The 27,434-nt window shown below is 33.9% G+C and overlaps 1 protein-coding gene across 1 annotated transcript in view; it reads left to right on the top strand.

The window, feature by feature from the left end:
- Positions 1-27,434, top strand: part of LOC148953538 (uncharacterized) — a 48,218-nt gene that overhangs the window by 16,436 nt on the left and 4,348 nt on the right. Inside the window, exons 3-5 of the mRNA XM_089088000.1 lie at positions 484-727; positions 5,315-5,383; positions 22,447-22,643. Of these exons, the coding sequence (XP_088944126.1) occupies positions 484-727; positions 5,315-5,383; positions 22,447-22,643 (510 nt within the window). The remainder of the gene's footprint in view (positions 1-483; positions 728-5,314; positions 5,384-22,446; positions 22,644-27,434) is intronic.

Here is a 27,434-nt window from a genome sequence, read left to right as displayed (position 1 = left end):
CTAGTTTATATAGTTTACATTTGTGGGCAGATAAAACCCATTGTGTATATCCTACTTATAGAGAATTTAAATAGTCTCAAGTCTCAGTGTAATTTTGCAAATATTTGGATTCTAGTAATATGAAGTCTATTGTTTTATGTAACTCAATTTGTAAAATATTCTCTTAATTTTAGACATGTTAAGGTGTTTTTTATAAAGGCTGTATTTGTGTATTATTATGCACCAACTGTAGATAAAATTTACATTGAGAAACCAAAGATGATTTTGATTTCGTATGTCCAGAAAGTGTATGATTGGCTAAATTGAGATTCTATTCCTCTTCTCTGATGTCTATAAGGTTAATTCTGCTGATAAAGAAAAGAAGCAAAAATTAGCCTTAAAATAGCATCATTTGGTTTCTGTATTATTCTAAGGTCTTAGGGTTCCACACTCTTTGGCCCATGATTCCCATTTATTTAGCCAGACTTGTAATTGTCTCAACAGGTCAGCACAGTTTTCCTCATTAGCCATAAAGCAGAATCCACTTCTGGCTGAAGCCTATTCAAATTTGGGGAACGTTTTCAAAGAAAAGGGACAACTCTCAGAAGCTTTAGAACACTATCGACGTGGTGTGCGGCTAAAACCGGACTTCATAGATGGCTATATAAATTTGGCTGCTGCATTAGTTGCTGCTGGAGATATGGAAGGGGCTGTACAAGCTTATGTATCTGCCCTTCAGTATAACCCTGTAAGTTGCTTTGAATTTAATTTGATAATAGTTGTGTACAGTTTATGGTGTACTATTATGAAATATGGCTGAAATTGCACTTCAAAGATGGCTGTATTAGTTCCGCTACTGCAGTAGTTACTCCAGGAAGTAAAAAAGGGCTGTACAACCTTGTGTATCAGTTCTTTAATATAACCTTTTAAGTTGCTTTGACTTTAATTTGGTAATTAATTTAAAAAACTTTTTCCACATGACAAGTTTTTCAAAGAAAAGTAAAGAGCTTCATTAAGCCAAGCTTTTGTGTGTGATAAGGTGAATTTCATATACATTCTGCTTTCTTCAGCAGGCTTCACCACTAATATTGCAGAACCTATCCTCCCCCACTTCGATTAGAGGGTGGATACCCCCCTCCCACACCTTGTATTTTCCTGAAATGTATCTGACAGAAATTCTGAGATGGCCATTGGTTGTCGTAAAAACTTCGAAAAGAGCTCATTCGGTTGGAATTGAAAGGGCTAGTGCTCTTTATAATAGTCAAAAGTGATTGGAGGGCAACTAACCTCGCTCCCACGCCCAGCATTTCCTCAAAAATTTCCATTAAAATTTTGAGATAGCCATTTTGTTCAACGTAATTGAAAGAACCGGAAATTATGCCTTTGAGGATGACAGCCCCTACAACCCTTAGTGCAAGGGTTGTAAGTTATGTCCTGGGGACATATAAGGTATATATAGAAAGGGTGATCGTACTAAGCTTCGGAAGGAGATAATTGAATCTTTCTAGTGCCCTTTTTAAGATTCAGAGTGATCAGAGGGTGGATGCCCCCTACCACCCCCCCCCCCTCAACACCTCACATTTTCCCGCAATGCATCTGATAAGAAATTTTGAGATGGCTATTTGTTATCGTGGAAGCTTCAAAAAGAGCTCATTTGATTGGAAATTGAGAGGACTAGCGCCCTTTTTAATGGTCGAAAGTGATTGGAGGGCAACTAAACTCCCTCCCACGCCCACCAACTCCTCAAACCCATCCAATCCAAATTTTTAGATAGCCATTTTGTTCAACGTAATGAAAGGTCCTGAAATTATGTCTTTGAGGATGAACCCCCCCCCCCGAGCCCCCGGGGCATGGATTGTAAGTTATGGCCTTGGGGCATACACGGTATATAGAAGGGTCATCGTATTGGACTTCGGAGGGGGTTCATTGGATTGGTAATCCGAAGTTCTAATGCCCTTTCTAAGATTCAAAGTGATAAAAGGGTGGATACCCCCCCCCCCCTCACATCTCGTATTTTCCCGAAATCGATCTGACAAAAACTTTGAGATGGGCATTTGTTGTCGAAGAAACTTCGAAAATAGCTCACTTGCTTGGAAATTGAACGTGCAAGTTCCCTTTTTAAAAGTCGAAAATGATTGGAGGGCAAATAACCCCCCTTCCACGCCCACCATGTCCTCAAACACATTTAATACAAATTTTGAGATAAACATTTTGTTCAACGTAATTGAAAATATATATATATATATATATATATATATATATATATATATATATATATATATATATATATATATATATATATATATATATATATATATTACGGAAAAATACCGAGGTTTGGAGGGATGGGGGTTATCCACCCTCCGATCACTCTGAATGTTAAAAAGGGCAGTAGAACTTCTGATTGCCAATCTAATGTACGCTCTGAAGTTTATACGATCACTCTTTCTCTCTCTCTCTATATATATATATATATATATATATATATATATATATATATATATATATATATATATATATATATATATATATATATATATATATATATATATATATATATATATATATATATATAGGCATAATTTCTGGTCCTTTCAATTACGTTGAACAAAATGTTTATCTCAAAATTTTAATTGAATGTATTTGAGGACATGCTGGGCGTAGGAGGGGGGTTAGTTACTCTCCAATCATTTTCGAATATTAAAAAGGTCACTGGCTCTTTCAATTTCCAACCAAATGAGCTGTTTTCGAAGTTTCTACGGCAACAAATGCCCATCTCAAAGTTTTTGTCAGATCGATTTCGGGAAAATACGAGATGTGAGGGGGGGGGGGTATCCACCCTTTTATCACTTTGAATCTTAGAAAGGGCATTAGAACTTCGGATTACCAATCCAATGAACCCCCTCCGAAGTCCAATACGATGACCCTTCTATATACCGTGTATGCCCCAAGGCCATAACTTACAATCCATGCCCCGGGGGCTCGGGGGGGGGGGGTTCATCCTCAAAGACCTAATTTCAGGACCTTTCATTACGTTGAACAAAATGGCTATAAAAAATTTGGATTGGATGGGTTTGAGGAAATGGTGGGCGTGGGAGGGAGTTTAGTTGCCCTCCAATCACTTTCGACCATTAAAAAGGGCGCTAGTCCTTTCAATTTCCAATCAAATGAGCTCTTTTTGAAGCTTCGAAGATAACAAATAGCCATCTCAAAATTTCTTATCAGATGCATTGTGGGAAAATGTGAGGTGTTGAGGGCGGGGGGGGGGTAGGGGGCATCCACCCTCTGATCACTCTGAATCTTAAAAAGGGCACTAGAAAGATTCAATTATCTCCTTCCGAAGCTTAGTACGATCACCCTTTCTATATATACCTTATATGTCCCCAGGACATAACTTACAACCCTTGCACTAAGGGTTGTAGGGGGCTGTCATCCTCAAAGGCATAATTTCCGGTTCTTTCAATTACGTTGAACAAAATGGCTATCTCAAAATTTTAATGGAAATTTTTGAGGAAATGCTGGGCGTGGGAGCGAGGTTAGTTGCCCTCCAATCACTTTTGACTATTATAAAGAGCACTAGCCCTTTCAATTCCGATCGAATGAGCTGTTTTCGAAGTTTTTATGACAACAATGGCCATCTCAGAATTTCTGTCAGATACATTTCAGGAAAATACAAGGCGTGGGGGGGTGGTATCCACCCTCTAATCGCTTTGAATCTTAAAAAGGGCACTAGAACATCTTAATTCCAATCCAATGATCCTATTCCGAAGTTTCTACGACCACCCTCTCTATACAAACATAATATGCCCCCAGGGCATAACTTACAACCTTGTCCTGCTTCTGGCTGCAAAGAACGGCTGTATAAATGAGCTACTCCAGAAGATATAGAAGTGGCTGTACAACTTATCAGTTCTTTGGTATAACCCTCTAAGCTGCTTTGACTTTAACTTGACAATATTTGTGTACAGTTTGTAGTGTGTGTATATGTGGTGTTATATTGTTGAACACAGCTAAAGGTGCACCTTAAAGATGGCTGTATAAATTTGGCTCCTACAGTAGTCACTCTAGGAGGTATAAAGGGGCTGTACAAACTTGTGTATCAACACCTCAATATAACCCTCTAAGTTGCTATGACTTTAATTTGGTGACATTTGTTTATGGGTTGCAGTGTGAACTATAGTCATGTACAGCTAAAACCTCACCTCGAAGATGGGTGAATAAATTTGACCCCTGCATTGATGGCTGCTGGGGATATAGATTGGGTTCAAGTTTATATATTCTCCACCCTTATAAAATCCTCCAAGTTTTATATGACTATAACTTCACGGCATATATTTCATATATCCCCTCCTATAAACAAATACTTTCCTATTGTAAAACCAAATTTTATTTCTTGCTTTTTATGTTCATCCTCAAATTAAAAAAAATGCTTCTTTTGCCCATCCTTAAATTAAATTAATTAATTAAATTAAAATTAATAAAAATGGCCTACTTAAGATTTACTGGTAATTTCCAAAAAATGTTCTTGGTCAAGAAACGGAGGAAAGAAGTAATTTTGAGCAACTCCGCAATTCTTGCGTTTTAAGGAAAATATTCTGAACTCCGTTATGTAATTACAGCATAAACTTAAAAAAAAGTTCTAAATTCTGTTATTTAATCATAGTGAGTGTTTTTCGGTCTCTTCATGTGCAAAAAGATGATACTGTTCATATTAACATTCTGTAATTTATGCGGTTTAATTATACTGTAAACATAAAAAACTATTTGCACAAACAGTATATTTTTATAGAGAAATATGCCTTTTTTGTGTTTTGTCCCTTAGAAAAAATCCTCCCGGAGTCTTTCCATTTGCACTTCCATCACATGAGGCTGTCACATCTCAAACAGGCTTGATAGGTAGTAAAAGCTGATGTGCCCAGGCTAAAGAGCCCCATTTTAAGCCTTGTAACCATCCAGATTGAACATCTTGCCTTACTCCGATTTTAAAAAGGCGTAACGTGTCACAGAAATACATCTACGGGAAAAACTGAAAAAGTAGATGTGGAGGATTTTGATGATATTTTGGATAAACTCCTCGCATCTCGGACCTGAGAAGTGTTTGATGGATTCCAAAATGAGAAGCAGAATATAAAAGGGAGGATTAATGGTAGTGTTTTGTATGAAGCACAAGAATTATTTTTAGTTAGATTTCTGATCTGGAAAATTTATTTCCAAACTCGCATTTTGCAAAATTTCTTAGAGAATTTTTGGGATTGTTTTCGGATTTGACTATATCTATCTCACTTCTGAAATCCACTTTTTTGTCGTGTTCTTATCTTACTAATTTTCATTTTAGGACCTGTACTGTGTTAGAAGTGACTTAGGTAACTTATTAAAAGCCTTGGGACGGCTGGATGAGGCTAAGGTATGATCATTCTATCCCTTTTGAATATGTTTGTAGTAGCTTTTGCAACAGCTCGCATTAGAATACGGGGGCTTTAATCGCTTGTGGCTTACCCAGTTTTTTCCTCTTATAATCTTAACACTATTGTAATTTGGAATCATTATTGTAAGCGCTAAAGGGAGTGCAGTGTTAATCCTCCTGGCTACTAAATATGAGCAATATATTACTAATATTGCGGGTGAACTCAAAAAGCGAGTGAACTCAATGGGCTCACAAACGCCCATTGCCTTGGCATCCCCAAAAAAGCCACTTGGCTATTGGTACCCCTCGGGTGTGGTATTTTGATGTGGGACTTGCCTATTGTATTTTTGCCCCCCTTATAAAAGTCTTTTTGGTAGTGTGAAAATGTCTACCATTCTTTTTTGCATCCCGAGAACCCCGAGAAGCTTTAGATTGGCTTGGACAGGAAGCACGTGTCCCTCCAAAGAGAGTAGAGAGTCATCCATCATTCGCCAGCCATTAGCGCCAAGGGGCGTTTGATCCTTGTAACCAGTACTTGCAGGAGAGGTCTTTCTCCCACCTTGCATTGCTTCTCAAGGGATTGCCTCTCGCACCAAGGTCGGTGCTTCGTATGTCCTGCCCAAGGTATGGTTTTGTCAGCCATTACTGTTTTCAGTCCATTGAATTTACGGAGTGTATTCCACATAATACCCTGCCTGATGCTCTGACACTGGGCTGGACGGCTAGTGGATAGATGGTGATTGAAATTAGCAGTAAAAGTTCCCCTATTTTGCCTACTACTCTCAGGAGCATCACGATAAGGTTGTCAAGATGACTCCAGCCATGTACTATAATAATTGATATAATCGTTCATGATAATTGACTTCTGGAATGTACCAGAATTATGTCTGGAAGTCTCTAAATGCCTACTATTTTTTGTATTTTTGTATTTTCAAAAAGGGAATTCCTGAAACCTAACCTCACAAAATAGTCTTTGTTTAAATTTACTCTTGAGTAAACTAGCTAATTTTTACCCTCTTTACTTAATCTCTAATATACCAACGGGAAAATAGATTGAAAACATGGCATTTCCTTAGCTATTTTTTAGCGTTTAAGATTATTTATTTTTTTGAGATTTTATCTTGTGGATTTTTTTTTCTTTTTTTAATTACTTACCCTGATCTCTGCTGAATCAGTGTATTGCTAAGCAAACGAAATATTTTTGACTTCGAATATTTCGTCTCGTATGTCCCACCAATAATATTGTATGTTTTCTTCCAATTTTAAGATTGTGTTGCCTCTATCTGTGCGAGAAGAAGACAAATGACCAAAAATGGTAAATTTTTGGTCAATGACTAAAATTTTTTGGTCAAATGACCAAACATTTTCTGTATTAGATTTTTGTACTTCATTGAATAGTTAAACGATTTGTCTATTCTTTCAATTATCAAGTTCAAAAGAAGCCCAAACTTAGTGGTATTTAAAAATCACATAGTATAATTTTGATATTTTCCTTATATTTTCCTTTCTTTCTTTTTTTAATTTTTAATTTTGATATTTTCCTTTCCAGTATTTTGTTTTCCAGTCCAATTTGCCATTATCATTATGACCTTGAGAAAAAAAAACATCACATTTGTTTTCTCCTTATGGTGTTAATTATGAACTTGAGAAAAAGTACTTTTAAACCATTTTTTCAATCTATCAAATGAAGATTTTGCATTTGTCCAGTTACCGCATGGATGGGTGGTATTAAAATATAGCGTACTCAATATTTCACTCATAGCAACTTTTTATTTAAAATTTATTAAATTTTAACATGAAATGCCGCACCTTCCTAGGAAAATAACCTGGAAAAATGCTTAAGATTTTTAGCAACAAAAACTTTTTGAGCAATCAAGTTACATTAAAAAAAAACATGGAAGGAAAGTCTAATGGTAGGATTCTGAATTGGTTGGCCAGATGCTTTGGGCTCTGAATCAAGGCCCAGTGACTGGACTCCTGCTTAGTACTTATATTAAGGAATATGTTGACGGAGTTCTAATATGAACAGGAGAAATTTGAAAGGAAAAGTCTTAACGGCGGAAGGCTGAATTGGTGTCTGGCTGGATGTTATTCTCACTGATGGCTTGGTGCTTCCTTGATGTGTAGTATTTCATGAGCTCAAATCCCAACAAAATAGCAGATTTTATAGCATATATCTAATTGATTTTAAGACAAATTGTATACAAAAATAACATGCCTATCCTATTATATTGTCTCCATAAGTTTTTTATTCTATTCATCTTTTTCAGAGTTTCAAGTATAATTCCTATGCACGTGTCTCTTTTATAAATTATCTACAGAATTTGAATAGTGGAATAAACATTTCCTTTCTGTACAACGCCAAAACTCCGCGATAAGTCAACGTGACTTACGATATTGTTATTTATATCGCGATTTGCGATACGTCAATGCGATTTGCGATATTGTTGACACGACGCTATTTGTGATATTGTTGACACGACGCGATTTGCGATATTATTATTTATATTGCGATTTGCGATACGTCAACGCGATTTGCGATATCATTGACGCGACGTGATTTGCGATATTATTAATTTTATTGCGATTTGCGGTACGTCAACGCGATTTGGGATGTTAACGTGATACGATTTATGATATTGTTACTCATCGCAATTTCTGATAGGTCAACGTGATTTGCGATATTGTTAGGATTCATAGAATTTTTTTATATTTACTGAGATGTTCATCCACAAGAAAACATATTATTAACTTGGCTCAGAGCCTACTATTACTAGTGTTACTACTACTAATACTAATATTATTATTACTAATAATCCATTGCAGGACTTAGTAGATTGTGCCTGAGACAGCTACGGATGCTCCCCCTCCAACTCAATCTGTTCAAAGCTTCAGCCTTTACCCCCTCACATGAAGCTCCCATTTCCTTTAAATCCTTTCTTATGATTTCTTCCTGCAGTTTTCGGAGAGAAACTCTTTTTTTGGCCCTTGAAGGTTGGCCAATAAGCCAAAACCCCTAGATACCGCTAACAAGGTAGATGCCGGAATGGGATAAACAGGCTTTTCGGTTTTTCTACTCTAGGATGTAGCCTAGAGTAGCCTAGAGCCTACTCTAGGATTTTTTTTTAATGGGAGACTTAACCTAGCCTACTGGAGGCCCAGCTCTTGAAGATTTATTCAGTTTACCACACACTCTCAATGGCATTGCAGATAGGGTAAAATGTTAATTTTAGCTACTCAAGAAACTGTAAGGGCTTATTTACAGGAAACACTTTACGTACGAGAAAAACAATCCAAAATAATTGATCATTCCCTTTAACCCCTGCTTTTTATGCGCTTCCTTGCGAATCTTATGTACAGAGCTGTTGTACTATGATTCATTCTGTGCATATTTAGGCATATTCAGGGTATTATGTCATAGTGTTATACAGTTTATTAACCAAATTAAAAAGAAATTGATGCCCTAAATTAAGTTAAATCAAATCAAATTCTAAAAACATCAAAGCTGGAGTAAACTGAATATTTTATTGTAAATATAATTAAGTGTTGATTCAAAATCCAACAGATTAGCATATTCACCAGCTCTGTGCATAACACTCTCCCCTCTGCGCTCCTGCGATTGATGAATTTAAAAAAAAAGAGAACAAGTTTTGCTCAGTGCAAGCGTAAAAATTTATTTTTGCTAGATGGAAAATTGAAAATTCATTCATTCTTTGACAAGCTATGAAAAATTAGACAATTTTGCTTGATTGATTTCCAATTTTATTGTGATGAAATATAATGTTTATGATTTCTTAGTATATCTTACTCGCTATGAATATTAACTATTCCCCATCTGACGAGAAATTAACAATGCCATCTATGCCAAATTCTCAAATTGTGAAGATCCATTGTAGAAAATTTGGATTGTTTTTCTTCGTTTGATTGCATGAAAGCGCTTGCCTTGCGAATAATATTTTGTTTTGTTCAGGTTTTTTGAAGGACGCGGTCACTTCCACGCTGGGACTTGTTGGTTTTCTGACTTTTCTATGACAGCTTAAGTAGACGAAAATAACTTCAGAGCAAAAAGAACATTCGAACGAGGAAACTTTTCATCCAGTAAAATGGAACGTGAAATATCGCCTAGCCAATATAGTCTTAAGACTTGTTGAAATAGGCTAAATTGTCGTTTATTCAAATTGCATGGATAAGCTGACTATACCTCCTGTTTCAGATTGTACTCTCCCCTTAACACTATAAGTCGGGTTAAAGAGAAAAGACGGATTACTGTCCTATCTGTGTTAAAAAGAGAAATAATTCTTTCAGTTTTTTGCGATGTATTTTTGCAAGCCGATTACAATATTAATCAAAATTTAACCACAAAACAATTTAAAGTGCGATAATGATAAAACAAAACTAAATCATATGGTAAATCTCTAGGACTGATTCAGAAGTTATCTTTTCTTAATAGAATTTAGAACTTGATGGAAATGGTTAACAGTCTTACCTTGTATTTTTAACCAATCTCATCGTTAGCCTTTTTCCCTTCCAGATACAGCTTAAATTAGTGAAGCTTATGAAATAGGAACTTTCAGCAGAGGAAAATTTAAAGCACAAATCTGGAGACTCGCTCCATTTCACCCAAGAAGTCATTTCAATTTTTCTGAAATATTTATAACGTTATGCCTGCACATGAGAAAGATGCATATGAGAAACGATATATATCAATAATTGTAAATTGATTGGTAGTGCCTTGCTTTCTCAGTTTTTTTGCTTAAGGATTAAAATGTTGAGTTGCGATAAAATTTTTGAACAAAATTTGAATATGTAGTCAAGATTATCGAGGACAATTAGGCATTCAAATGCACTCTTTGAAGCATCTTTTCATTTGCTTACAATACTCTATTGTAAGGATACAATACTCACAATATTCCTTAATCGTATACTAGAAATGGAATGCAAATAACATCGATTTTTTTAACTGCTGCTGTGTATGTTCGTTGTCGCTATTTCAAATTTTGAGCCAAAAGAAACCTGATTGGTTCTTTTGTGAGAAATTAGTCATACACATTTTTGTCACATTTTTTTAGTCACACATTTTCGTATAAGTAAACTGCTTCTCTTTAGTCGCCTTTAGAAGCAACACATGTGGGTGCCATGTACTGTTCAAATACCCAAAGATAATGAATACTCAGAGACCATATGTTATCTTGAGAAATCTTGTTATTGAATTGTTTTGTCAAGGTAGTTGATAAAATATTGTTTTTGGTTATCTATTTTTTACCATAGAAAAAACCGACTTAAATTTCTTAGTCTGAGTTATGGAACTGCTCATCCGAAGGATTGAACTGTATTGCACCCATCGGACTGATCTACCAATTTTGTTCATATAGGCAGCTAGCAGTTCCCCATGTTTGTAGGTCCATACTATCTTTGTTCGCCCCTTTATTTGTGAACTCTACCAAAATTCTTGTAGTAAAGAGCGATAAGCTAAATTTAAATCATGCACAAATATCTGTTTTTACATTGGCGTAACAAATCAAATGAATCAATGTAAATGAATACGCATAGCAGAATCACTAAGTGGGGACAGTAGCTGGAACAGTCTTCGCAGCCTCATAGTAGTCTGTAGAAATAAACTTGCTACTGGGCAATCAATACTGCCCAAGCAACACAAATCATTTCTTAATTTATTTTTAGCATACCGTATGAATAGGGAAAAGAAATTACGTGTGTGGTTAGGCCAGATCTGGGAGATAAGGTGTCTAAATCCCCCTCGGCATAGGATAGCGTGGAATCAAATTAACGAAAACACTCTAGCCATAAATAGTGTTGAAAAAAAAGAATTGGGGAATTGGCTAGCCGCATTTCCAGGCTCTGATGTAACGGATGCCACAAGAAACAAAAACTAAAAACACAGCCTTTATTAAGATTAGATGATTTTATGGTTTATATAATAATCCATGGATAATGGCCTGAACATCCAGAAGTATGCAAATTTTAGCGAGTCTCCCTAATCTTTTCAGTCGGGGGATATCCTCGGAATAATTTCAGGTGGAGGGGGGCTGCTAATCCTTTTTGTGATGTCATGGATGAAACGGAATTGCACCATGAAAAGTGTGGAAATCTGCGAGACAAAGTAAAATAACCCACATATGGTATTTATTATTGCCTTATCCTGTTTTTCTTGTTTCAAAAATTTTAAGAAGCCAAGACATGCCTTAAATCCCGATTTTAACTGTAATTCCAAAAACATTTATGAACATTAAAAGGAATACAGACGCATTTGAAGGAATGCATCCAAACGTATTCAGAGTCTGACATTGTTGTATCCAAACAATGTCTGAGTTTAGGTTTTGATACTTCACATTTTGTGATAATGTTTTTTGACACAATTTTGTTGAGTATTAAAGTGTGGATTCATGTACCCTACTTATGCGAAAAACAGAAATGGTTAGTTGTTGTAAAAACTTGGAGGGGTGAGGGTAGATAAGAGACAATTCACATGATTCAGCTGAGCTAGAATAACATTCAATGCTACTAAACACTGCAACTACAACACACAAATGGCAAGTGCTTCTAAAATTGAACTCTACCCAAGCAGATCCGCACAGACCCTCAAGGGGAGGCTGCTTAAAAAGATTTAGATGAGTTAAACTTTGACAAAAAAAAGTGTCAGATTTTCCCAAAAACTACAATTTGCTTTTTCTTTTATATATTTTCGGTCTACCAGGGGAAAGGGAGGGGTCTAAGTTGCCTGTTCTACCCTGTGGGTATGCTTGATTATTGTTATTATATTTCAATGGATAGCTGGTAAATTGTATCTTATTTAATTATGAAAGCAATATTTTAACATTTTAAATCCCCGGTCAATGCTGCTGCGTTGACCGTGATTTACCTAGAAGTGAAGTCACATAATTTTTACTGACAAATGTAATTTGCGTCTAGCATTATTCCTTTGCCCCTTTAATGAGCTGACTGAAATGCAGCCTTTAGAAAAGTCTAACCCCTGCACTCTGTTTTTTTTTATTTTGTAATGATTTCTTTGCTTCTTCTTTTTCTATGTTTTTCTATATTTTACATGCCGCGTGGTATTTCTGTTTTCAATCATTTCCGCTGTTGAGGTTTTAATAAGTTCTACTGCATTAAAAAGAGGCCAAACAGTTTCAGCTGAAAAAAAGATAATAATAAGAAGTGGTACCACTTCAGTTATGTTTTTGTACCAGCATCAACGTTTTTCTGTTATTATTATTATTTTTTGTTTTTATGAGACGAAGTGCAAGTCTATCCACATGCAAGTCTATAGACGAACTGCACCGGTCCATTCTCAATATCAGGGATACTGCTTTCTCCCCACCTTTTCTGTTTGTGACACAGCAATGGGCTTTAAGAACAGAGAAGAAGGGTGGAGTTTTTGTATACATACTGAATCAAGATTCTTGTATGTTGTATTGTCGAATCGACATCGAATCTAGCTCGATTTTGTATATACTCGTCAGCACCAGTTGATATACCTGTTCAAAATTTCATGTAGTCTACACCAATGAGAAAATGTTTCCTCTGCCCTAGGCGATATGTGACACTTTTCCGTCGGTTTTAACAAAGCGTGAGAGACAAGCAGGTTGAAGTTTGTTTGGATATACAGTGTGACAACCATTCTTGGGAGCCACTGACAATCAAAGCTTAATATTTTATTTGGTAGAGAAAAATTTGGCTACATATTGTCACTTTTTGCTTTTTTTTCTAATTTAAATCCTCGAACGTAAAACTATTCCCGCGATAATTTTAATGTTCTTTTTTGCTCTCCTATAATATTATGGAAAATAAGATCTATGTTTTGGTAAAATACTGGCAAGTAGGCAAATTTATAAGACTTAGAGATTAAAAGAGGGTTAACATGGAAGCTTGGCAATACCTTCCCAGATTAGGTTTTTTCCATTTTTTAAAATGAAGATACAAATAACGTATGTTTCAAAATATGAGGTGGCGAGTCTTCTTGATTGTTTAAATGAAAATGCCAAAATATATATATTTCAAAAATTTAGGGGGGCATTTTCGTTCCTTTTTTTCTTTAAATGACTAAACAAAAAAACATGTTTTTCAAAATGAAGGGGGGGGGGCTTTTCGATTTTGTTTATTTTTTAATGACGATGCAAAAAAAAATGTGCTTGTCAAAATTAAAGGGGGGCAATTACCCGCTCCGATAAGTGCCAATGGGCCTACAACAAAGTAATCCTTGCAAATAAGCAGCAAATTCAAATTGGCATCTGATCTGTGGGTTCAGAAGAGAGAACCTATGGAGCTTTGATGGATCCTTAACAACTAAACTGCTATTAAGCACTTGTGCACCACGTTATTCTAGCACTATCTCAATAGCTGCATAAACCTCGAACCCCTCAGTTTCTGCAACTTTAGTTCAACTTGAAGGGGAATATGAAAAAATTAAGGTTAACTTTCCGTTCTTTCATACGTTCTGATTTTCGTACGACCGTCGTTTTTGATAAAAAAGAAGAAGGTCATATTAGTACTACAGGTAAAAACTCATTGTAGCTTGAGGCCAGCACAGTTAAAAACCTATTGCAGCCTGAGGCCAACACAGCTAAAAACTCATTGCAGCTTGAGGCCAACACAGCTAAAAACTCATTGCAGCTTGAGGCCAACACGGCTAAAAACTCATTGCAGCTTGAAGCCAACACAGCTAAAAACTTCTGCAGTCTGAGGCCAACACAGCTAAAAACTCATTGCAGCCTGAGGCCAGCACAGCTAAAAACTCATTGCATCCGGAGGCCAACACAGCTAAAAACCCATTGCAGCCTGGGGCCATTACAGCTAAAAACTCATTGAAGCTTGAGGTCAACCCTGCTAAAAAGTTCTGCAGTCTTAGGCCAACACAGCTAAAAACTCATTGCAGCCTGGGGCCGCCTGAGGCCAACACAGCTGCGAGTTCTGAAAAATTTATAGAAATCTTTTGATCATAAGTAAACTTTTGCCCATAAGAACCTAGAAACTCCTTATAGATCCCCAAAGCAAAATTTTCATCTATGATAACCTGGAAAAGGCCCTATTTTTTGGAGAAAAACTGGGAATATCTATTCGAATTGTTTCGAATCACTCGAACTTCCTAATGCCGATTAAATTAAATTTTAAGTGTATTATTAGATCGTTCATAAACAAAGTTACTGGGATTCCAGTGCTAAGTTAACAAGGCTTGGATTTGGGACCATAGAAATCTTCTTTTTTTTGTGGGGAAAGGCTTTCCGAGAAGGACAAAGGTCGGAAAAAACTGTTTGCCAAAACTACTATGTCCCCCCCCCCCCCGTAACAAAAACGGAAGTTTTCTCATTTTGTGTATTTTTTTTTTATATTTCGGAGAAGTGGAACAAATTATTTTGATAATAAATAACCCACTTTTGCCAAGAGAGAATATTACACATTTTAACTGATATTTTAACCTCTTTCTTTATCATACATTTTGGAAATTAATCGATATTAAAAATGTGAAGCTTATAGCCGTGCGACTTCCACGTCAAGTAGGGTAGTCATTATAAACAAATAAAATGACAACTATATAACAAAAATAAGGTAAGAATCGCTTGTTTTGATGATATTACCGTCTTCGTCTTGTTATTATTATTACTATCTTTGTTGTAAGGTATTATAGTTATTGTAATAATAGTAATTGAAGTTATTTTACTGTAACACAACAGTGAAGTAAGATAGCGCTTTAGTTTAATACAGGGTTAGACAGATGGGGCGTTTCAACGGCATACGTGTATAAGGCCAATGAAAGTCAACCTTTTCTTGAAAACTGTTTCTTAGTTTTTATAAATATATTCCAGAAGAAGAAATGTGTTTAAAAAAAGGTTATTTCAGTATTAACCATTACAACTGAGATCTCTACAACAGAGGGTTAACCTCTAGTAAGTCTTAAGAGGCTTAAAAATGTACAATAAAAATTTCCTCAAAACTGCTTAAACTGTCAGTTTTGTGGAGTAGAACTTTAAACGGTAAGAGAGCCTTAGAACGCTTACGTTTGCGTAAGAAACGCCGAAAAAGCATTAACCCAGGTGAAATTTCTTGGTCGAAAGCTGGATACAATGCTGCCACTTCTAGCTTGCGGAACGCAACGTCTATCTGGCTCTTAATTTAAGACTTAGAAAATAATTGGTCTGCTTGTTTCAAAGCTAAGTAAAAAGTTGTGTCGTTTTCCATTTTTTAGTCCGTAGATATTTCCATTTTAAAAATGTTGTGCAGGAAATAAGAAATTGAGATTTGAATGATTTTAGAGATATTTCTGATTAATTTTATAGCTAAATTTGTTAAAAAAATATCTCCAACCCGTCTTAAAGACAAATAAAAATGTAGGCCTGGAGAAATTTTGTGCTATAGTAGTTTATGTATAGAACGCATTTTTGGCAGTAGCAACCAATGCTTTTTCGGTTGTTATTTCAGAAAATTGCTTGAAGTCGAGAATATTTTTTTGAAAAAAAAACAGCTTTTTGACGATAGAATATTATATTCTTCACTACACGAACTATGATTACTTTCTGAAACTCTAACCTGACAAAAATCTAATTTTGTTTTATTGCAGCCAAATCTGTACCATTTTTATGACACCGGGAGTTAGGTATTCGCAATTTTAAAGTTACAACATATCGAAAGTCAGTTCAATCGGGCTTTATTAAAACAAATAGAAATGAATAAACATAAATAAACTTCTCAATGCAAAAAACGCACGTTGAGTCCCTTAAAAAGCAACAATTCCTCCTAATCACGCTTTAAGACTCTCGCTTTACTCTTCAACACAATCACATCCCTCATCCATACAATTCATTATCTAAGAGATTCCACCTTCCTCCCCGAAAGCACAGCTACCTTAACCTTACAAAATAATAATAAATGAATAAAAAACAAAAAACAAACCGATATAATAATGATAATAATTTTTAAAACAATAACAAAAAAATCTCAATTGTTAATTAACTATTTTTTGAAATTCAATAAGATATTTTTTCAAATTATTTTTAAAAGACCCAAGGGAGCTCCTACATCTCAGCTCTTGTGGAAGCACGTTCCACACTTTCGCGCACGCCACATCCGGTGCAAAATCCAATCGTACTGTAGGTGTTCGTCTCACCAAAAGGTTTGAGACGGATCTCGTGTTCCTTGGATGTTGTTCCGATACCAACTGGAATAGACTGTGGAATGCTGATGGAAGTAATCTGAACAAAAATCTGTAAAAGGTTTGAGACGGATCTCGTGTTCCTAGGATGTTGTTCCGATACCAACTGGAATAGATCGTGGAATGCTGATGGAAGTAATCCGAACAAAATCTGTAAAGGGTTTGAGACAGATCTCGTGTGCCTAGGATATTGTTCCAATACCAACTGGGATAGAATGTGGAATGCTGATGGAAGTAATCCGAACTAAAATATGTAAAAGGTTTGAGACAGATCTCGTGTTCCTAGGATGTTGTTCCGATACAAACTGGAATAGACTGTGGAATGCTGATGGAAGTAATCCGAACAAAAATCTGGAAAAGGTTTGAGACGGATCTCGTGCTCCTAGGATGTTGTTCCGATACCAACTGGAATAGACTGTGGAATGCTGGTGGAAGTAATCCGAACAAAAATTTGTAAAAAGGTTTGAGACAAATCCCGTGTTCCTAAGATGTTGTTCCGATACCAACTGGAATAGACTGTGGAACGCTGATGGAAGTAATCCGCACAAAAATCTGTAAAAGGTTTGAGACAGATCTCGTGTTCCTAGGATGTTGTTTCGATACCAACTGGAATAGACTGTGGGATGCTGGTGGAAGTAATCCGAACAAAAATCTGTAAAAGGTTTGAGACAAATCTCGTGTTCCTAGGATGTTGTTCCGATACCATTGGAATAGACTGTGGAATGCTGATGGAAGTAATCCGAACAAAAATCTGGAAAAGGTTTGAGACGGATCTCGTGCTCCTAGGATGTTGTTCCGATACCAACTGGAATAGACCGTGGAATGCTGGTGGAAGTAATCCGAACAAGAATCTGTAAAAGGTTTGAGACAAATCTCGTGTTCCTAGGATGTTGTTCCGATACCAACTGGAATAGACTGTGGAACGCTGATGGAAGTAATCCGAACAAAAATTTGAAAACGATAACTGAGCATGATAAATGATAGTGATTGCTTTATCAAAAGTTTGTTTTGTTTTATTAATTGTGTCTCTTTCGAAGAGTATATGTGCTTTTAACTACTGCAGTGACAAATTACTAATATACTTCATAAAGAGGCACGGTAGCATAGGGAGGGTAGACAGGTTATACTAATGTAAAATATAAGATAGAGAAAGTAAAAAAGTATTTTTTTTTCTTATTTTATCTGTTGTTTCATCAAAACAAGTAAATAAATACAAAAGCTGAATTTAAATATGGAAGTTTTTCCCCCTGTTTTATTTGTCTTTTCATCAAGATGAAGTTTAAATAATAAATATAGAATTTTTTTAATATAGCCAAAGTATTGAAAAATAAGTTTTAAAATATGAAACATAAAAGTATATAAATTAATAATATAAGTTTATTTTTTCTTATTTTATTTGGCATTATGAGGTAGGGTAACATTCAGGATTTTTTCAGTCGTTACATCTTCAGTTTCTTCAGCTCATATTGTCTGAATATTACAAAATTTTCCATTTATTACAAATTTTGGTCTTACATAAAGTAGTTGGGCTATTACAACTAAATTCATGCAATTTTTAGGTCAGGGTGAGTTGTGTTTTCTGAGTCTTGCATTATTGACGAATCCGAATACGTTTTTTTTTCAATTTCTGTCACTTTCGAAGAGTGTCTGTGCTATAATCTTTCGTAGTGACATATTGCCCCTGCACTTCATAGAAAAAAAGACAGCATTTAATATTAGCTATAAGTTTTAGTTGAATATTTTCTGTGATAATTATGTATAGACTGTTTTGTAAAGATTTTTTTCTATAGCAATGTATAGAATTTTTTGTATAGATTTTATAGATTGTTTATGTGTGCAGGTTGATATATATATATATATATATATATATATATATATATATATATATATATATATATATATATATATATATATATATATATATATATATATATATATATATATATATATATATATATATATATATATATATATATATATATATATATATATATATATATATATATATATATATATATATATTATATATATATATATATATATATATATATATATTATATATATATATATATATATTATATATATATATATATATATATATATATATAGTTAATCTATGGCAGGTATTTTTAGCTTTACAGTTTTTTGTTCTTGTAGCTTTAAAATTATGTTTCGGTACTTTTACGATAATCTGTGTGACAACAACAATTAGTTGTGGGCCGGTAATATACTGTGGTTTATTATATAGTATATCTATTTTTTTGTCATTATTTTTAAAAACTTGAGCATCTTGTATGACAGGGACATACGCAAGGATTGGGGGGGGGGGGGGGCTGGTCGTGCTCTACCTCTGAAATCCTAATTTTTCCCTTGCATTTCTTATTAAATTTCTCAAATATTTTGTCTTGGCCTTCCCCCTCCACAGGAAAAAAATCCTGCGTACATGCCTACTGTACAGTATTCTTTACGATAGTTTTATATTCTGGCCAAACTATTTTGTTACAGCCCGATACTAGCAAGTTTATCAAGTTAGAGGAACTGCCATAAATGTCAAGAAAGAAAAGAAGACACTTCTACCAAAAAATATATCAACCCTGTAATAAAAGCAACCGATATAATGTTATTCGACTCTATAAAATATAATATATTTTAATATAAATATAATATTTAATGAAATCAGCGTCAAACTACTTTTTTTTATACAAATTTGAAGTTTTATTATAAGTTACTAGATCAATGGCTGCTGCATTACAACCTAAAAGGGATGTTTCCAAAACTGTTTTCCTTCCTGAAAAAAATACATGTAAAAATTTACGAGATGAATATTTTGTATATAATATATTAGGTTTCAAAAATGGATATTATCAACTTTTGCATGATAATTAGAAAAAAATTAACAAAAAATACATTCCTAGCTTAAAGAAACAAATTATGTGCTGGAGAAATTATTTGGATTTTAAACCATAGTTATACAGAAATTTTAATTTTGAACTTTTTTAATGAATTAAATTTTTAGAATACGAAATAATTTTTTTTTGCCATAAAAAGGAACTCTTTTGTAAACAAATATTTTGATTTATAAATAACATCTGTGATTGTTGTCTACGCGTTAAAAAAGGCAGTCTGATAAAGATGTCACCTGGCGACAAGAAGAACACTGTTTTTCTTGACCTTTGGTCGATGAGACGAAAGGAAGCTCCAGGATCGCAGTTCTGAAGGAAGAAAAGGGTTGAGATAGCTATTTATAAATGGTATAATTTGTGCAAATCGTATTGTTTTGTTTTGAAATTTAAGCTTATTGTAAGATTTCGTAGGGATTATTTTTATTTTATTTATTAATTAAAGTATTTTATTTTTTAATATAAATTATTTTATTTATTAGGCTTATTTTTAGGCGCATACTGTATAGTTGACAATATAGGATAAAATTGGCTTTTAGGATAGCATTGTGTAATTTTTTTTAATTTTCTTTATAAAGTTGTCTTCATCAAAATATTTCGATGCAAACTTAGTACGTCGAAGTTTGCCCTAAGTTTAAGGTCCCACACATGTAATGATAAAAGTGAAGGCAAAGAAAACTCTCAGTAATAACTGATATACACTTGTCGAGACAAGGCTCATTGTAGACATTTAATGATTCCCATTCATGTACAGATGAAAATAAGGATATAAAGGGCTGTGGGTAATAATTGTAACTGAAATGCCCGGGATGGTAAATCTAAGGGCGCTACATAAGCATAAATAAAACTGAGGTTAGAGAATACTCTCAGTAATAACTGACCTACACTCATTGAGACAAAGACTCATTGTAGTGCAAACATTTATGGGATCAATACACGTACAGATAAAATGAAAGTATAACGTGTTCTTGGCAAACATGGACATCCACACGCTGAAACAGGACTCATTGTAAGCAAAAATGCCACCAATATGGGGGCATGGTTCGTAAATACCTTAGCAATTTGATACACTTTTTTTTAGTCTCACTGCATGCTGACATCACTTAGGCCGCGTTAATCCGCGCTTAACACTATTAATTAATAATAATGGTGGGCACTTGTTCAATAATGCCTGGGTCAGACAAGTCACACTTGTGGATAAAATCAAAAATAACGCATAAATACATGGCCAATTAACTGTATATCCCGTTCCTAATTTTGAGTCGAATATTCCACAATTTTGAAGAATGAAATTTATTATTGACGAATTAGAGTAAAGATTTAAGGCATAATTTTTAGAAATCAAAGATTTCGACATATTTCACTCCAAGAAATACTAAAGAAACAATACTAAATTATACCAAATAAATAGTATAGTATTATCATAAACGTAAATAGTGCCTGTAGGTAATAACCAGAGGAGGAATAAAATAGTTATACAAGTGTGGGACCCTTCAGGTTCATGTTTATATATATATATATATATATATATATATATATATATATATATATATATATATATATATATATATATATATATATATATATATATATATATATATATATATATATATATATATATATATATATATATATTTTGCATTATTTGTGTTAAGTTTGTGTTTAAGCTCGGCATTTTTAGTGGTTGCAAAATTCTAATTTGTCCTGATAGCGTACTGTAGAACTGACTAATGAAGACGGCTATAGATTTTCGTTTGTATGATTCTGCGTTATTCAAACATTTATTAATTATCAAATTATTTCTTTTTCCGGTATAGTGTGCCCGTACAATGCACGAGACTTTCATCAAGTCTAGGTATATCTTCTTTTGCTGAGCTAATTTGGTAAGTCTATGCCTTCCTACCAGACCAGTCCAGCTACTAGCGTAGGGGGCGCTTTAGCCTGTGGTTAGTAATAACGATTTGCCGTTGCGTAGATATGGCAAATGTAATGCGCGTAGTGGGCATTTTCGTCTTGTCAACGTTACTGAGAGGCACTTGCTTAGTTCGACCGTCAATAATCGAAACACAGTGAGTTCGTTTTTCTCGTAATTTTGAACTAACTGTACGTGACCTACTGCACCAGTTGATAATCCTTCAGAAACCCCTCTGTGTCTTCGATCTGAGTTATCCTTATTAAAAAATACCTTGGCTTTCACTAAGATAACTGACACTTTTTTGGCTTTAGTGTGTATTGATTTTGGACGGTCGAGTTGCGCTTATAACTGCTAGTAAGTGCCTCTCTTGCGCATTTAGCGTAGGGCAATTGTTGCGCTAATGTTTTATTTCTTATCAAAGTTGATTATATATCTTTTCAATATCTTTTTTGTGAGCTTATTTTTATTTTTCACGATTTTAATATTGGTCCTATGTAGCACTTTTTACGTCATTTTAATTTGTAATTCTATTAATCTATGCATTTTTTGAAAACAAAATCTGAATACGTTGAAAGGATAAGAGATTCTCTTTTAAGGGTTGAAACGATGCGCACACAATTTTCTAGGAAATAAATTCCTTAAATAGTAAGGCTTACACAAGAAAATTTAAAGTAAAATAATACTCTATTACATATATTTTCCAGAAATATACTATTTTGAATATAATAATAAAACCCCTCCCTCTGAATAAAACAATCGAAACAAGCTTTATAAACTGTTGGCTGTTTACAAAATAACCTGACAAAAAACATAGTTGCCATCTAAAATCTTATTCGCTACGAGCCAAAATATTTGTGTTGCTCTCATATTGTAGAGCAACACTGTTTAAATTTGTATAATCGTCAAATTTTTTTTGCTTGGTCCATGAGCACCACATATATCGCGCAATACCTTCAATATTTTAATTGAAATTATAAATATTGTATTAAAAGGGCCTATTCTAAATATTCAGAATCAGTGTCGCTTTTTCTAATGTTATCGTGTGAGTGTTGTTTCACTTTCGCGTTTCTAACTCTCTGTATTTTAGGGTTGTTACTTGAAAGCTATTGAGACTCGACCTGACTTTGCAGTTGCTTGGTCGAATTTAGGGTGTGTTTTCAATGCGCAGGGAGAACTTTGGCTCGCCATACATCATTTTGAGAAAGCTGTTACACTTGACCCCAACTTTCTAGATGCGTATATCAACCTTGGAAATGTTCTGAAAGAAGCGAGAATTTTTGACAGGTAAGGGCAATGCTTACAACCATACAGGCAGATTCCCTGGGATAGGAGGCAAAGGAAAAATGTGTGGAAGATCCCTCCCCCCTTTATAATATCGTGCTGAAGAAAAATCTAAAAGCGTGCAAAGGCAGGGCTACTTCGGTATAAAATTTTTTTTTTTAGTGATTTATGTCATGAAAGCGTTTCGTATAAAAGTATTATCAGAACTGCTTCTAGACTCAAACTCGAGGTGGGAGGGCTTCCGGCTCATGTCATCCTTAAGAAATATTGAAAACGTTAGTGTTTTTTTTTTTGCATTTTCTATTTGCCCTCCAACTAATGTACTGTTTGGCCCCCATAACATTTTCGCTGCGTATGTGCCTGTATTACGTGCCACCTTTTAACATGCCACCTGTGCAAGACTTGGAACATTTTGTAATGTTTCAGACAGCAGCTGATTTACTGCAGAAAGACTAATTTTCTTTTCGGTTTTGAATTTGCTTTAAATTTAATGATGAAATATAATCAAAATAACTTCACAAATTTTTATTTGAAAAGTCCCAAGGGTGATCTCTGGGTTTAAGTTTTAGGAAAAAATGTCGTTAACTAACAATGGTTATGCGACTCTTTGGGACAAAGAGGATCTGAGATCAAACTTCTCTGTGGCAACGATCAGTGCAGTTGGTCCCTCAGAACTTTACTAATGGCTCTAAATAATCATTTGTGGTGTGTGTCCATCACCTTGTTAAAGGCTTCACCTGAAGAAATAAAACTAAAAACATTTCTTTTATAATAAAAGCAAAGAGTGAATTAAAATTTAAAACGAGGAGAAACTATTTTGTATATAGAGGAGATATTTTCTATTTGGAAATCAACTACGCTGAACAAAATGGCTATCTCAAAATTTTGATTGGATGTGTTTGGGGAAATGGTGGGCGTGGAAGGGGTGTTAGCTGCCTTCCAATCATTTTCGACTATTAAAAAGGGCGCTAGCCATTCCAATCGAATGAGCCCTTTTGTTACTATTTTACAAGCTAGACGCGATTTTTTGTGGGGGGGGGGGGGGCATTCGAACTAGGTAGCCATCCCTTTGGATTAGAAATTGAACCTTTCAGTTCTTGCATTTCAACTCCCCGCTTTTTATGCTAAAGTTTGACTATTGATTTCCTGGAAATGTTTTAGTATAGGCAGTTGATAATTGCAAGAGTTTTATTTACTGATTGGTCATCAAAAACATTTCAGGTAGAAATCTTATTGTTCAAAACCTAATGACTCCTTTCTATCACGAGGCATTGTGTTACAAATAATAAATTTTTTATCCAAATTGCTCTTGTGTTAGATCATTCCTTTTTTAATCTTTCAAAAAAAATGGGAGACTTAAGAGTAAATAGCGGGGATCGAAGGGGTGACAGCCCCCCCATGTATAAAATTGTTTCTGTTCATTGTAAATTTTAATGTTGCACTTTGACTTTATTAGAAAAAATTATTCATATAAAATTTCTGTTTGGTTTAAACATCATTTTCAATGTTTTCCTGTATATGAATCGGAGTGCCACGCCCACTCAAACCCATATTCTTTGCGTAAGTTTTTGCACGACTCACGCCAGAACAACAAGACTTTGAGATTGTAAATGCTCATTTAGTTATACATTTTTTCCCGGGACAAAATGTCTTTATGCTGAATATGAGGGGGGGGGGGGAGACGCCTTCATTCTCCGCTCTTTACGCTAGAGTTCAGTTTTGTATAACGATTTTAGATTTTAAGAATTGCTGTCTCCAAAGGAAACGAGAGTTGGTGTTAAATTATGTAATCCTGTATAGCTTTATAGCGGTCAATATTACTGTGTAACCAATCTATAAGAGTGGTTCATTTTGTAGTGACTGCATCGTGGTATAGGGACAAATGTACCACCGTGTGACAATATGCCTTCTGAAACTGAGGCTACACAAATGAATCTCTTATGATTTTAAACCGATTGGCAGTGTCATGATTTTTGCTCGTAACCATTTTTTTTGCCCTATTTTGGCCAAAATTTTTGTTATGTGGCACAAAATGGCATAAATTGTTACTTTGTTGTGGCATTTTTTTGGGGGTGAAAAATGCATGACTAACTTAAATACCTGCTGGAATCTACCTTCTTCCAGTATTCTACGACTATTCGGTCAACACGATTATCTCATCGGAAAATAAGTTCAGAAAATAAAGATCAGAAAATAAGTTCAATTGAATTATAGAAAGGGCATGTACTTTACAAACTGGAAAAAATCTTTGGAAAAAAAACGTACAGATAATGACACATTCTTGACTATCTTTCCAAGAAAAACGCGGAATTACGCATTTTCATTGACTAAGGGGGTGAAATTGGAGTTTAGGGATCTTGGATATATTGAATTTGGTGGTGTAAATTCTGATGAAGAGTTTTAGTTTCTATTTACAGGTTCCGCTCTTTACTTCCCTCTCATTACCACAAACGATTTGAAACCGTGCAATAACTCTCATATAACAATAAAAAAATAGGTAAATATAAATAAGCTATGTTACTCAGGTAGAATAATATCAAATATTCGTAATTGATTTACAGGACACTATGCAAAGAATACATAGGTTGATATTTCCCTTGTGAGAAAAGATGATTATTTCTAGCCGCCTGGGTAAATATAACCTAAATTCATTTAAGATAGACAATGGAATAAATGATGAAAAGATCAGAAAATAAGTTCAATTGAACTTGAGCAATTGCGAAAGAGCGAAAAGTCATTTGTGTGGAAATTGCTTTATTTCCCCCTTTTCCGTTTCAATTAATTGCTTCTTTCGTTCAGTCCACTATTGCCAAGGTCTGGGATGAGATAAGACTTTTTAAGAGTTTTTATTCCGAATCACTGTGATGGACTACTGTTTGACCATACTAATTCTGGAAAGTTAAGCAAGAATTAAGGTAAATAGATAAGTATACAAATAGGAGATAGATTTCGGCGTGTATTGAAATGTGAATGTCAGGACAAAAAAAAAAAGAAAGACCGAACAAACAGTAAAAGGTATTTCATAGTGTGCTATCGACTATACGAAATAAATACTTTCGAAGACCACACTGCCTTTCCATGACGTACAAATATCAGTTCAATAGGGATAAATCCTTTTATTAGACAGTGAAAACAATGATAAAATCTCTGGATACTTGGAGCTTATCCAATCTCTGGAGTTTATCTGCTGAGGACGGTCACTGTGTATGTGACCGAAATATCCAGAGATTTTGTCATTGTTTTCCCTATGTAATAAAAGCATTCATCCCTTTGGAACTGTTATTGTGTACGATAATACGAAAATGCACTGTTAATCTTAAGTTCTTCAATTTTTCTGCAGATTTGAGGTCCTTCAGACCAGAATCAAGGACCCCCCCCCCTCTGGTTTATGTCTACTGCCTGTTTCTGCTGTGATTTCTTCTATGAATCTCGCCTTTTTCAATCCTACATAAAACAAGAAGTTCTTTGGAATTAAGACTTTTCCGAGAGACAGGGATTAAAAATAAATAAAACCTAATTAAATGTTCCGGCTATAAAACCAATAGCCATCCTCAGCGAAACAGAAGAAAAAGATAAAACACGGAATCGAATAAAAAATCTAATCCACCATAATAAATTTTAGTTTCATTCATTCACGGTTTTTATTTGTTTCTTTGTTTTAGTTTTACTCCTATTTCGCTGAGGATGGTAGTAAAGACGTTATACAAGAATACACATCTTTTCAAATTATAGTTAAAACAGACGTTAAAATATAAATAGGAAAAAAACACGCTACTTAAATTGTTATATATATATATATATATATATATATATATATATATATATATATATATATATATATATATATATATATATATATATATATATATATATATATATATATATATATATATATATATATATATATATATATATATATATATATATATATATATATATATATATATATATATATATATATATATATATATATATATATATATATATAAAAAATAAAATATATATAATAATATAAATATATATATATATATATATATATATATATATATATATATATATATATATATATATATATATATATATATATATATATATATATATATATATATATATATATATATATATATATATATATATATATATATATATATATATATATATATATATATATATATATATATATATATATATATATATATATATATATTTATTTTTTACCGCACGAAAAAATCCTGTGTTTAATCATTATTTTAAATTATTTAATTTACAATTAATATGTTTTGATTTCGGTCAGCCAAGCTTGATATTACTATTTTCGAGATGCAGCTAAATCTGTCACACGAGTCTTTTCTGTAGAAATTTATCGAAAGCTTGCGGCGGAAACGATTTTTTTTCTTCCTTGTTGAAAAATATTTAGAAGTTGGGAACGTTGAATGTTTGTCAGCTGTGAAAAGCGAGACTGTATCTAATCAATCATTCGCACATCACTTGATTTTATAACTTCTTGCCAAAATTTGGTATCTTGAAATTGACAAGAAGTTGAGTTTGATGATTTTAGGAGGTTATTTTTGATGAATACAAGACGACTAATTTTGTATCATAATATTAAGTTAAGCTCTTTGTAAACTTAAATATGTCGGTAATAATTTTAGTTCTCTTCTTGTATATTCATTTGTAACCTACCGTATTAATATAATATGGGATAAAGCAAACCTAAGAGAAGAAAATTAAACACAACCAGTTTTATACAATAATCCAGCCAAAGTAAATAAACGTGAGACAAGAAATGGATCA

This window comes from Artemia sp. Qi Xiang Cuo, chromosome 4 (genome assembly GCF_049724085.1).
Source record: "Artemia sp. Qi Xiang Cuo chromosome 4, ASM4972408v1, whole genome shotgun sequence".
Lineage (NCBI taxonomy): Eukaryota > Metazoa > Arthropoda > Branchiopoda > Anostraca > Artemiidae > Artemia > Artemia sp. Qi Xiang Cuo.
The sequence above is the reverse complement of the archived record's forward strand: the minus strand, read 5'-3'. Positions and strand labels throughout refer to the sequence as shown.